The 13,621-nt window shown below is 41.8% G+C and overlaps 1 protein-coding gene and 1 pseudogene across 9 annotated transcripts in view; one reads left to right on the top strand and one right to left on the bottom strand.

Moving 5' to 3' along the window:
- Positions 1-13,621, top strand: part of TRIM2 (tripartite motif containing 2) — a 119,631-nt gene that overhangs the window by 48,874 nt on the left and 57,136 nt on the right. The window contains exon 1 of one of the 9 annotated variants that reach the window (XM_019828834.3): positions 5,048-5,299. The exons of 7 other annotated variants lie outside the window; for them this stretch is intronic. In XM_019828834.3, coding sequence (XP_019684393.1) covers positions 5,297-5,299 — 3 coding nt within the window. In that variant the 5' untranslated portion in view covers positions 5,048-5,296. Of the gene's footprint in view, positions 1-5,047; positions 5,300-13,621 lie in introns of those variants that run through there. One more of the 9 variants, XM_019828833.3, reaches the window with a different exon arrangement.
- Positions 12,037-12,135, bottom strand: LOC111560313 (annotated as a pseudogene).

The following is a 13,621-nucleotide window of genomic DNA, read 5'->3' as shown; positions in this document are numbered from 1 at the left end:
CTGAATTTATGGTTAGGAAACATTGACACAAAATATACAGCAGGAGATAATGGCACCTTTATCCCACTGGCGACCCAGCAGCTTCCTCTGCCCCCTTACCCACTTAAGGTATGTACCAGGGAGGAGACCCAAGGTGTGTGGGGGTTACGACACACAGCGGTCAGAGCCCCTTTTCCCTACCAATCTTTTCTGCCATCGTACTTATGTAGCCACCCCACAGTCTTACTGGTACACACCACAGACGAAGCACACATAACATTCCCCATTTTTCTTAACTGTAGTGTTTTCAGAGGAACACTGCTGTGGGCAAATCAGGCCATTCTCAGGCAGGCCTGCCTCAGCCCAGGCCTCATGTTAACTTTTTACCCATGGTAGGTGTTGTGGGTTGAATTCTGTCTCTCAGAAAGATAGGCCGAAGTCCCTAACCCTGTACCTGTGACCATGACCTTGGAAATAGAGACTTTGCAGATGTAGTCAAGTTAAGATGAGGTCATACTTTACGTGGGTGGGGGTCCTTTAAGAAGAAAAAAGAGAGACACAGAGAGGGAAACTCCATGTAAAGACCCAGAGATGCACAGGGAGAAGACAGACATGTGACAGTGGCAGTAGAGGCTGGAGTGATGCCCCTGCAAGCCAAGGAACACCTGGGACTACTAGAAACTGGGAGACACAAGGAAGGATCTTCCCTGAGAGTCTTTGGAGGGAGCTTGAGCCTGCCGAAGTCCAGGTCACCTCTACGAAACAATTGTTGTAACACCCTGGCCTGGTCGCGTAACCTTTCTGAATCTCAGTTTCCACTCTAATAATGATGCCTGCTCTGTTTCTAGATTTCACTGCAGACCAAAGAGAAAATGTACTACGAAGGTGCTTTCTAAACTATAAACCGTCAATCAGATATGAAGAATTGTCTCTCCCTAATGCTCCAACTATTTTTCAATTCAGAGATGAACATTTACCTTTATATCATGTTATGTTACTCATTCATTTCTGGAAGGACTTTTGTCATTCTACATCTCCTCACTGGGCACCTACTGTGTGATAGGCACTGCACTAGGGGCTGGGGAGTTGGAGGTAAAATACGGAGCCATAGTTCTCAGCAAAGAATGCTATGGAGCACATAGGGGTGACACCCAATCTAGACCGGGGGTGGGGCGGGGAGGGGTTGGGATTGGAGGAGGAGTCAGAGAATCCTTCTTAAAATAGGTAGTGTCTTTACTGAGGTATGAAGAATTCGAAGGAGTTAAACAGAGGAAGGAGTCAGGAGAGGATAACATTCCCAGCAGAACAAATGGAATGTGAGCCTAGAGATTAGTGTTTCTATAACGAGTGCTATTGGTAATGTTAGAGGATAAATATAAATGTACTCGTATGAAATTTTCCCAGGTATTGGAAAATGTTTGGCATCCCTGCCCCCAGGCACTAACTGTCAGTAGTACCTGCGTACTCCCCAAGCACACAATCAATATGACAGCCAAAAATGCCTCTTCACATTTCCAAATGCATACCCCACCACTTCATGGAGGCGGGGGGGGGGGGGGGGGAGGCGGGTATCATTGCCTAGTTGAGAGCCACTGGTAAAAAATGCATGGTGGCATGTCTTAAGAATTAGAGTATGACTGGGGAGGACAGGTGGAGAAAAACGAGGAAGGCAGAGGCCACATCATGAATGGCCTTATATGTCATCCTAAGGAGTTTACTTTCTAGGAAAATTTCCTTGATCAGAGATAGGTAGACCATGTATGAAGGGCTTTGGATTGAACTTGGCACGTAATACATGGTCAGTACATTTTGGATCTCTGTCTCCCAGAATCTTGCCAAACCCAAGTTTAGTTAGCAGGCATCTGTTCTTTTTATAGGCACTGTCTGTATACTTCCTTAGTGTACATCCCAAGTTGGCTGATGACAGTTAACTCACTAATGTCTATTCAACTGGAGGAAAACAGTGAGGAGGGGCAAGATGCCTCTAAGAAGTCAGTGAGGTGTGCAGCCGTCTCCATCCCAAAGAGTTGAGGTGCTTCTCTGCTCTCGAAGCCTTACGGTGTAGTTGTGTGACGCCTCAATATAACTCGGAAAGGAACTGAGCCACTATATACCAACAGCCACTACCACCACCATCTGTCTACCTGTTGCTTGCCAGGGAGTGCCAAGGAGGAGCTGCTGTGGCCTGCTAACCCATCCCGTGGTAACGCAAGGCCCAGCTTGTAAAGGGTTGTATTCATTTGCCAAGACATGCACTAAAAATGAGGCTGTGTTTTCCTATAATAAACAATATTATAGTCTGTTAGGCTGCAGACTGGGTCCTCCAAACCCATTCACCCATACAGTACTTAAATCATGGTGATGAAGCTATTCGGAAACCCACCTGTCCTAAGGAATGCTGTTTCCAAGAAAGAGATATTCTCAATTCCAAGTAAAACATCAAAAACATACATGACCCTCATTTATTCTACCTTCACCCGAGGCTCTAGCCACACTAAACTACCACTCTCAATTCCTGTGAGCCATCTCTTGCCTCCAAGCCTTTGCCTGTGCTGTGCTCTATGCCTGTAATGTAACCCATGCCTCCCTGCCCCAGCCTGTCCCTCCTGTGGGCTCCCAGAGCCCTCCACTCCCTCTGCTGTCAAAGCACCTACCACTCCGTGTTGCAATTGCCTGCTTATTAATCAGTCTTCCACACTAGATTTCAACCTTCCTGAGGGCTGAGAAACAGTTACATTTTTCTCTGTATCCTCATGCCTACTCAGTGCCTGGTGCACACTAGACATTCAATAAGTATTTATTGGAATGAATGATCGAATGAGTAAGTGAACCTTCCGTGACTGCAACCCCAGCCAGAAGACTAAGGATCTCTCCCACTTTCCCACTATCTTCTGAGAAGAGAGACTCCCTCCAGTTGTATGCCCCAGAGTTTGGGTTGAGTGGAGGAAAAGGAGAGAGGCCAGGAGGATGTGCTGCAAGAGAAGTCAGCATTCAGTGCATTTGGCTTCAGACAGGCCAGCAGCAGCACCAAGTCGGGCTCCTTTGTGAGGGACTGTCTTAGGAAGAGGACATGGTAAAATGGAGTGGGGGTAGCCTGCCTGTAGTTTGAGGGGTTGGTTCTAATTAAATTAAACTTCTAAACCAGAACATATGTCCACCCAAACACCTGTACGGGAATGTTTATAGCAGCATTGTTCATAACAGCCAAAAAGTGGAAACAACCCAAGTGACCATCAACTGACAGATGGATAAATAAAACATGCTATATCCATACGATGAAATGTTTTTCTACCATAAGAAGGAACAGAATACTGTCACATGCTATTGTACGGATAAACACTGAAAACATTATGCTGAGTGAAAAAGGCCAGATACCTAAGACCACATATTATATGATTCCATTCATGACCAGAATCTATAGAGGGAAATCTATAGAGACAGAGAGTATATTAATGGTTGCTTAAGACTGTGGGGGGTGGGAAGGTAGAGGGTGATAGCTAAAGGGCACAGGGTTTCTTTTGGAGATGATGAAAATGTTCTAAAACTGGCTGTGCTGTTGGTTGCCCACATCTGTGAAAATACTAAAAGCCATTGACTTGTACAGTTTAAATGGATGAATTATATGGTATGTGAATATCTCAAAGCCATTAAAAAAAAAAAAACTTGTAAAGTAGGGTGTTAACCTGGGCTTTTGAGAATTGTGTACCACCTGAAATAGCATGGCAAAATTGGCATGTCTGGGGTCTATTTCACTGGATACTGACACTCACTCACCCACACCTTTGATGGTAATCATCACTGCTCTGTAGAGCTGAGTGCCCCATGACAGGGCTCAATGCAATGCCTGACTGCATGGAAAGGATGCGATGAATATTAATGTAATCAAATGTGTGAATTAACAACTTTATTTAAATAAAAGGTTTCATGTCCAATTTAAAATTTTTTTAATGTTTATTTATTTTTGAGAGAGAGAGAGAGAGAGAGAAAGAGAGAGAGCTATGGAGCGTGAGCAAGGAAAGGGCAGAGAGAGGGAGACACAGAATCCAAAGCAGGCTCCAGGCTCTGAGCTGTCTGCACAGAGCCTGACGCAGGGCTCTAACTCACTAACCACAATCATGACCTGTGCTGAAGTCAGACGCTTAACCAACTGAGCCACCCAGGCACCCCTCATGTCCACTTTTAAACTAGTAACTCAGCAAAGGATATAATGCAGTATGGTTCCCTGCCTCCCCTACTGTAGAAAAGGGAATGATTGTAAATTCCGTTATGATATGTAAATTTTTTTAATTCTAAAGTATTATTTGTAGTAGGATCTAATTGTTTTTCTATGGCTACTTGATCATTTTTATGTTATGAAAACTAAAAAAAAGTTCAGTCGTCTAATAGGAAATCAAGGTATATAGGTGTGCAAGGTTTGCCGAGTTTCTCAACCCTTAACTGAAACGTTCCCATCATCAGAAAAACAGCAGGCTCTGTTCACCCCTGAAGCAAATAAATATACTACATGGTTTTTGTCTGAATGATTAGGACCACAAAAAACAGGAATGGCATTTGCATTATTTGACTTGGAGGGACTGTGTTTTATAGACCCTTTTCTGGGTAGATACCAAGAGGGGAAAAGTTAGTTGATGCTTGTTGAACTCGGCTGTTTTGCATATTTATAAGTTTACCTTTGTGTTTCAAGCTACTTAAAATCTAAGGGAACAGTATGTTTTCCCTAACGAAAGGAAGTGACTGTATGCTCTCACACCCACCGAAAACACTCCTCTAAATTTGAACTGAGGCATCGTATACCTAGTTTTCCTTCTAGGATCTATTCTCACCGCATCCCCCTTTTGCTTATCAGCACACCCCCTTTCCGATTTGTAACTCGGTGCCTGTCCGGGCTGCGTGGCGCCGGGAGACGCGCGCCGGGGGCTCTCCCCGGGCTAGCCGCGCGGCCACATTCCGGCGAGGGACCTCCGCGGCCCTGCACGAGAGCGTGGAAACAGCTGACTGCTGACTCAGAGGGGAAAGCAAGCCACCCGCGAATCTCATTGCAGCTCGCTGCTGCATCCCTATCCCATAATCCCTTGCTTGGTTTGCTGCAGTCTTTTCAACAGACGCTGAGTGAGAAAAAGATGTCCTGTAAGATAAAGATTGATTGGTTTGAATACCGAAAGGGGTCTCCCACTTGTTAATGACCCAGAAACATTCCTGCCGACTTTCCTGAGCCTTCTCTCTTTTCCTCCATTTTTCTTCTCTGTTCTGTTCATGAACTGGCACATCACTACATAGAGCAGAAGATATGCTGGGCTTCTGATGATGGCTGCACTGCATGGTAGGGAATTTTAACCAGTTTCTTTGCATGGTGCTTCCAAACTTGGGAGGTTAGCAGAATGTGCATTGTTCTTTTGGATTGCCGCGGAGCTGCAGCGACAGGCTTGGGAGGATTTAATTCTTTGCCTCGTTGATTAGTCTGTCTGCAGAAATGGGTAGGTCCTAAATGTTCTGATTGCTGAGTATTATGCCAGGTGGATAGCTGATTTCTCCTGCTCTCTCTCTCTGCTCTGGCTTTTTCTTTTTTTCTTTTTCTTTTTTTCTCCCTTCTCTCTCTTGGTGATGCTGCATGCTCTGTAACTATCAGATAGAGGGAGACCCATTCTTTGCTTAAACAAAGGCACCAAATTAACCAGAATAGGGAGAGAGGCATGCAAGATTTTCTTTCTTATCAAGTTCCTAATGTGATCTGACTGGATTTTTATCTTTACTAGTCCTCAATTTTAATGTGTATTCAGCTTATTTTAAATAAAATATTTCCCTCCCGGCATTTCTCTGTTGGGTGCGAAGATGGGGATGAAGTATTTAAGTTGCTGGATTCCTTCCTCCATACCCCAGGGTGGAGGAGAATGAACCATTCAACCCTTCCCCCACTCGGTCCTCTGTTGGAGAACCCTGGGGTTGAGTTCCCAGTTACCATTGGAAACCCATTCATTCATAATGCATGATTCGACCCTCTGAATTCTAAATGCCATTGATAATCAGCAAATATGCAGAAAATGATTTGGGCTTTTTTTCTTTTTTAACATTTTTTTTTTTTTTTTTTTTTGGCCTGCCTTTGAAGTAGACTCAAATCTGGGTGGAGTTCAATGGTAGCTTTACACAGGGGGGAAAAAAAAATCCTTGGGTTGGACCTTAGATTTGCTTCCTGAAACGGTGGCTACGATTATTCTGACAGCTTTCTCTACTAGTGTGCCCCACCCTTTCATTATTCCTTATTTTGGGAGGATAGGAAAGCAAGTAGGAAGGCTATTTATTTTAAGCTAAATATTAAATATTAATAAGTGGATTTCTGAACCAAAAGGTAAAATGGTATCTGTCTTAAGATAGATTCAATATCATTGCTTTCAGGAGCAGATCTGGATTCAGAATGAAGCATTTTTAAAATTATTAGTTTGTTTCTTTGGCTTAGATCGTATTACTGCAGTTTTATTCTTCGTGAATAATTGTTAGAGGTTTTTGTTATTTTTTTAGATTAGAATATGTAAGGAGAGCCATTTGTTTGTCCAGATTCTTCAATTGATTTCTTAAGTATTAGGATTCAGTTCTGCTTAGCGTGAACCTATTTTCTGGTGTCTTTCATTATTTTCAGGCAGACGCTTCAGCAGCCCCGGTCCTAACCGTCTGTTAATGTTAAATAATGCACGCCCCTCCCGAGCGAGCAAGCACACAATGAGAAGTTTCATGTGTGCTGTGGTATGAGAAAGCAGCTTTTTGTTACAGAGACGTTGAGTCGTGGCCTATCCTAAACCTCTAAGTGTTTCTTTCCAGTTTTCTCCTAGAAAGACCCAAGTGATTTGCATTGGAAAGGTTAAAATAGGACTGAATGTACAAATGTTCTCTGATACAATGTGCCTGTTTGGAGAAATAGGAATCCAGGATATATTCCATATATTTTAAAAATGGAGAATGAAATCTATACATATTTTTCACCAGAGTTGATGTTATAATCCTGAGATGACTTTTTTTTTTACTTACATGAAAAAAGCTTCGTGGATTTTTTTGCTTGTGAAATAAGCAAAAACACTCATTCTTTGTCTTACTGAAAATTGAAAACGTCCTTCATTTGGATATTTGGAGACATTAATTACTCCAAAGTTATGACTTTCTTGTATCTATCTTTAAGTCGAAGAAATTCTAAATGTGTAGCAATTTTTAAAAATTTAACCTAAGCTTAATTTTTAAGACTCCATTGCGCTTTTTTTCATCATCTCTCTGATAAAGCTAAGACTTTAACAAAACATTTGAATGTATTATTGAAATGTATGGAGGAGAAATACTTTTACACTTTAAAAAATTGGCTGCCAAATTATTTACTCTCATAGGTTTTTTTTCTTTAAAAAATGTGACTGAATTACTTCTAACTACGGCATAATTATAATTTGCACACACCTGTAATTGTTTTTTTGAAAATGTCTGGTGCCATCTGTGCCCTTTATTACTTATGTAAGGATTTGAGTGTCAGAATAGAATTTGTCCTATAATGGGGCTGGCTATTAGAGTTCTCTGAATATTTTTATTGTGCAGGTTGTCTGAAATGAACAGATCAGGTTTCCTCCTAGAATTTGAAGGTTTAGGTTAAACCAGATACTGAGGGAAAAAAATGAGCCCAGTGTAGTTATTCAAACAGCACCTTGGAAGGAACCTTCATTACTGCTTTCTGCGTGCTAGTCTTTCTACCCTCTTTTACTTTACCCTCTTCTGCCTTCATGTTCTCAGTCACCTCCATTCCTCCATTAAGTGCTTTTCATTATTCTTCTTGAAAACTTATTAAGGTAAACATTTATTCTAATCAGCAACAGAATTAAATAACGCACTTCCTATCCACCAGGGACAAAAGGGGATTTGCTGTTGCACAGGCCTATGTCTTTTGAAGTTCTGATGTAGAAGAAATTTCTCCTCCCCCTTCTTGCTAACCTTGCCCAATTTCCAGAGTTTAGGGCCTTGGCCTTCCTCTGTCTTTTTTGTGGTCCCAGAATATGCAACCTCCTTGTAGTCCCAAAGGAAAGCAAGGAAAGAGTCTTGGCAAGGTGATGGATGTGGGGAGAGGAAACCCCACTCATCCTGACTGTCCCAGGGCACTGTGGATGAGTGTTAATCAGCCTGACCACTTAACACTCAATCACACAGACCCAGCTTTCTGTACCTTAGAAAACCCAAAGCAAATCTTAAGAACCGACTTAATTGCATCGTAAAAGGTGAGGATGTCTATGAAGAAGGCAAAGACAAATAGTTATCTATACTAAGAGGTAGAGGAAATAGGCATAAATATTCTAAAGATGAGTTGGGGGCTTGGCATAAATCAATTTCCGTGTGGTAAAACCCAGCGACCTTGGGAAGCTGTCATACATTGGACCCTGGAAATGATAAGAACCTTTGGAAAGCTTGGGCACATCCTTGCCTGCAGACAGAAGTTAAAGTGAATGGCTTCTGGAATACACACCCACTCACCCCCAAACACACGCGCTCATGCATGTACTATCAGAAAAGATATTGCATCTGGCCTTCTAATTTACAAAATGGCCCATTTGGGAGGCTTGATTTATCTGGAAATAGGTCACCCTGTTTTAATTTCACTGAAGATTGTCCTCTTTTCTTTCTTCTGGTTAAGTCCTCTGTAACAATGCAAATTCAGTTGCAGGTGAATAAAAATATGCTCATAAATTTTAAAAACTAAAAATACTTTGTTTCTTTAGTCATGTTTTAACCTGTGCCTTGAGCTCTAGGTACCATCTGTCCTGGCAGGTAAAAGATAGAACATTGTGAGTTATAGATAATCCTAATAGTTCGAGATTTTCTTTCTGTAAACGCGCCAGAAAAATTTTTAACTTCTTGGGAAGCTGATTTTATTTTTTATTTTTATTTTTTAATAATTCAGAATGTACTACTTTCTGTTTTTAAAATGTTATTTATTTTTGAGGGAGGGAGAGGGAGGGGCAGGGAGAGAGAGGGAGACAGAGGATCTGAAGCAGGCTCCACCAGGCTGAAGCAGAGAGCCGGATGTGGGGCTCGAACTCCCAAACCGTGAGATCACCTGAGCTGATGTCAACCACTTAACCGCCTGAGCCACGCAGGCACCCTGGGAAGCTGATTTTAGCCTGCCTGCGTCGTTGTCACTGGCAGTAAAAATGTAACCATACTAATAAATTAATCCAGCTAAGTGGCAACAAAGAGAAACAGTAACCCAGGAATGCCATAAAATTAAACAGAAGTGGAATCTAGTGCCTTTAGGATGGTATATAATCAAATATGCTGACTCTTACCCACAGATCACGTGTTAAAATTTTATTTTCCAAAGGAATCTTGACCTGTTTCCCAACCGTGTTTCCTAGCCTAGCCAACACGTTTTCCCCCAACTCTCTCCCCTTCTCGAGCAGAGTGGTTTCAATTTGTCTTTTGTCTTCTACCCTCCCTTCCTGCTCTTCCCCCTCTGGTGTCAGCAATAAAAAGTTAGGATCATTATCTGATCTAACTGGTATACTCTGGGGTGGGAGTTGTGGTCCCAACCCTAGAATTGTGGACCCAGGCATTTCCCTTTTGTTTCTTCTCTCAAGTTCTTCTTTTCCACTTGGTTGTCATTTCCACCAAGTTCTAGGGGATTTGAGGACGTGAGCCAGGAAAAATACCAGAGGTGACGTGAGGGAAGAAATGCTAGGATGGGGGGGGGGGGGGTTTCTATGCGCAAGGATTTTGTTACATGCGTATTGCATTGTTGTTACAAAAGCTGTTTAGTGGGCACGCCCCACTAACGAGGAATTTTTGTGTCAACTTTCTTAGACTTTGTATTTCCGCGCACATGTGTCCTCAGTGGTTCTCAATTCCCGCTCCGCCTTTGTGAGTGTGTTTAAGTATGTCACTGAATATTTACCCTCTGGCTGACGGCTTGTGTTGCTAAAGATTAGATGATCACGTGGGAAGGCAGGTAATGTCTGATGTCAAATGAAAACATTCACATGACTGATGACAACCATGCTGTTTATTGTGTACTGAGTCAGCCAGTGCCGCTTTTTTCTGCTACTGGGACTGAGTCCATTCCCGTGTTATACTTTATTTGCTCAGTTCATTCAAAGAAATAATGAGTGTCTATCATGTACGAGGCACACTTCTAGCTGCTGCAATCCTTGCCTTCGTGAATCTTACATCCTAGAGAGGTGGGGAGGAGACAATATGCAAGATAAACACATTACATACTATATCAGAAAGTGACCGTTGCTACAGAGACAGAGAGCAAGGACGGGAGATAGCAAGTGCTGGGGGCTGGGGGGCAAGTTTCAATTTTAACCAGAATGGTCAGATTGAGAAGGTGCTATTGAACAGAGAGGTAGAGAGGAGGACCAAACCCCTCTTGTAAGCAGTATTGCTGTTGGTTTTCCACTGACAAGGAGCCTCAGCCAGTCTCCCCACATAGCGAGAGCTCTCATAGCTAGTTAATGTCAACAGCACCCTAATGTTGGCTATTTATGTAGTTTTAAAATGGCCCTTCTTAGAGCGCCTGGGTGGCTCGGTCAGTTAAGAGCCCAACTCTTGATTTTGGCTCAGGTCATGATCTCATGGTTCATGAGATCGAGCCCCAAGTTGGGCTCTGTACTGACAACGTGGAGCCTGTTTGGGATTCTCTCTCTTTCTCTCTCTCTGCCCCTCCCCCACTTGCTCTCTCAAAATAAGCTAAAAAATTAAAAAAAAAAAAAAAACGGCTCTTCTTGCCATCGCTTCTCTGTCATTTCCTCTGTGTTGGCCTTTTGTCGGTATGTAGAGTGCTAGTTCCTGCATCCAAGAGGATTCGGGTTCCTCCAGAGACAAAGCCCATTCCATGCATGCTGGTAGGTGCTCCTGTCCAGAAAGTGGTTTTGCAGATCTCCAGGAGAAGAGTAGGTCTATATGCTGATCTCTTTCACTATCATGTGCTTATTTCTGCTGGTCATGCGAGTAAGAAGGATCTCTGACACTTCAGAAACCAAGATGGCGAAAGGAGAACAGCCGAGAATCTAAATAAGTATTTATTGCTCTTCTAATCAAAGCAACCAGAAACTGTGGTAGTGCCCGGACACTTTAAAGGCTGTATACATTTTATGTATGTTCCTCGCGGCGTATTCAGACTGATGGAAAGCTTTCTGTGGTGCTTGTTAGCACATTCTGTGCCTCCGTTTTTCTCGGTACTTTATCCCTTTAGGAGTAGTCAAATTGTCTTTCTATTGTGGGTATCCAGTTATATTCAGGGAATGATCATTACCCTGGCAAAGTCTCGGTTTGGGGATCTTTGGGGCTTGGAAGCCTTTTGTGTTGATTCTGAGAGTCCTAAAAATCCAGATGTCTTCAACAGGTCGCTTGTGACAGATCTGTAATATTGTCATGCTTTTAAATTACTGTTAATGAGTCAACTTAATTTACCATATAAATTAACAATACTAACAAAGACTTACTCCCACCCACTTCAATAATTATCATAAAATTAGAGTGAAATATTTTTATTTCAGCATCAGAACATAATGATGTGAGCTCAAGAAATTTCATTTACTCCAATCATACCATTTGATTAAAACAAATGGTTTCTCCTTGCCCAAACCCTAAAATTCTAAGGTTAAAAAAAAAAGAGTGAAATCAATGTGATGTTTTCTCTGTACTTTTTTCAATACTCAGCATGACTGGTTATTTCAAAGGGGGATATGAAATTTTTCAAAAGCTATTCAAATTAAAATTATTTTTAACTTATTTTAACTGAAAAGTTCAATATAATTTTTTAAAAAGTTATTTATTTGTTTTAGAGATAGAGAAAGTGTGAGCAGGGGAGAGTGGCAGAGGGGGAGGGAGGGAGGGAGGGGGAGAGAGAGAGAGAGAGAGAGAGAGAGAGAGAGAGAGAATCTTAAGCAGGCTCTGTACTCAACTTGGAGCCCTGATGCGGGACTGGATCCCGCGACCCTGAGATCAGGGGTCTCAGCCAAAATGACCTGAGCCAAAATCAAGAGTCATATGCTCATCAACTGAGCCACCCAGGTGCCCCTTAGATATAATTGAAAATATATATATATGGAACACATCATGAATTTTTGTGTCATCCTTGCTCAGGGGCTGGGCCAATCTTCTGTATCATTTCAATTTTAGTGCTGCTGAAGTGAGCACTCCATAATTTTTATCACACACACACACACACACACACACACACACACACACACACACACACAAAGTGTTAATCTTGTTTAAGATTAGGTATCAGATAAAGCAGAAGACTTGAAATCTGAGCTTTCTGATTCACTGATTTTACTGGGTGACCTTGAGCAAGTCATTTAAACCCTCGGCTTTGGTTTCCTTATCTTAAAGACAGACAAATCCATTCCTTCCCTTTTCTGATGTCATGGGGATGTGGTTAAGAAAAGCAGATGATGTGCCAATACTTTGAGCTCCTGAGAGATGAGCTACATTTAATCCAATCAATGAATATCATTCTCTACTCTAGTTCTTTAGGGAGACATTCTAGGAAAGAGAGAGCAGATAGTGCTGGCTAATTAGATATGTCACACTCACGCTGTTTTAACTAATGCAGCGAGTTCTGTTCAGATGTGACACTCTTGTATAGCAGGTTCACAATGTTCTGTCTGTTTATGAATCATGCTCTTTAATGAGCTTATCTAGAAAGTATAGAGTTGGGATATGGGTGTGTCCTATATGTAACTATACTCAATTATGTATAACTAGTAGAATTTTTTAAATGTTTATGTATTTATTTTGAGGGACAGCACACACATGCAGGTGAGAGGTAGAGAGAGAGAGAGAGAGAGAGAGAGATGGAGAGAGCGCAGAACACGACTTGGGACTCAATTTCACAAACTGTGAGGTCATGATCTGAGTTGAGTTCAAGAGTCAGATGCTCCATCTACTGAACCACCCAGGTTCCCCGATAGAATTTTCTTATTACAAGTTGACATACTTTTTAAAAATGTGGTGAACTGGTGGGGAGAGAGAAGAACTATCATTCATGTTTGAAAAAAATTTCCATTAAAAATTGTAGAATTGTTGATTCTGTAAATATGGTATTTCCCAGCTTCAAACACAGGTCCCAGGCCAAGTTAAAATATTATATATAAACCAAGCTTTTATAGTACATACAGCCTTCTTAAAGCACACAGTCAAGGGAGGTGTGGTGGTTTAAGGAGTGAACAGGCTATGGGTTTTGCATTCTGGCAAACTTCTTAACTGAGCCAAGGTTTTCAAAAATCTGTGGAATGAGAATAATATTACTTCCTGCCTAGGGTCATATTGAAAATTAACAATTTTTTTTTGTAAAGAGTGTTTCTGTTGGGAATTGGGGGGCTGTAGACACCTTACCAAATATTTAGAAAATTAAGAAGTGAATTTTAGCTTAACCTTGGTTTACCCTTTTGGAATAGAAGCCAGATGTTCTTCAAGGTGGTAAATGAAGCTGTGTTTTATGTTGTAATTTTACCCTCCCTTGGAGGCCCTCTGCATTTTTCTCTCTTGCCCTCTTCTAATTCTCTTTTTCTGGCCTGATTCCTGACATTTTGAAACCTTCTCTGAATTAATTAATTTCACCAGGTCCCTCAGATTCCCACACATGAATACCAACAGACATTTCTTAAAATGTTAGGAA

Source organism: Felis catus, chromosome B1 (assembly GCF_018350175.1).
Source record: "Felis catus isolate Fca126 chromosome B1, F.catus_Fca126_mat1.0, whole genome shotgun sequence".
NCBI classification, from domain to species: domain Eukaryota; kingdom Metazoa; phylum Chordata; class Mammalia; order Carnivora; family Felidae; genus Felis; species Felis catus.
The sequence above is the reverse complement of the archived record's forward strand: the minus strand, read 5'-3'. Positions and strand labels throughout refer to the sequence as shown.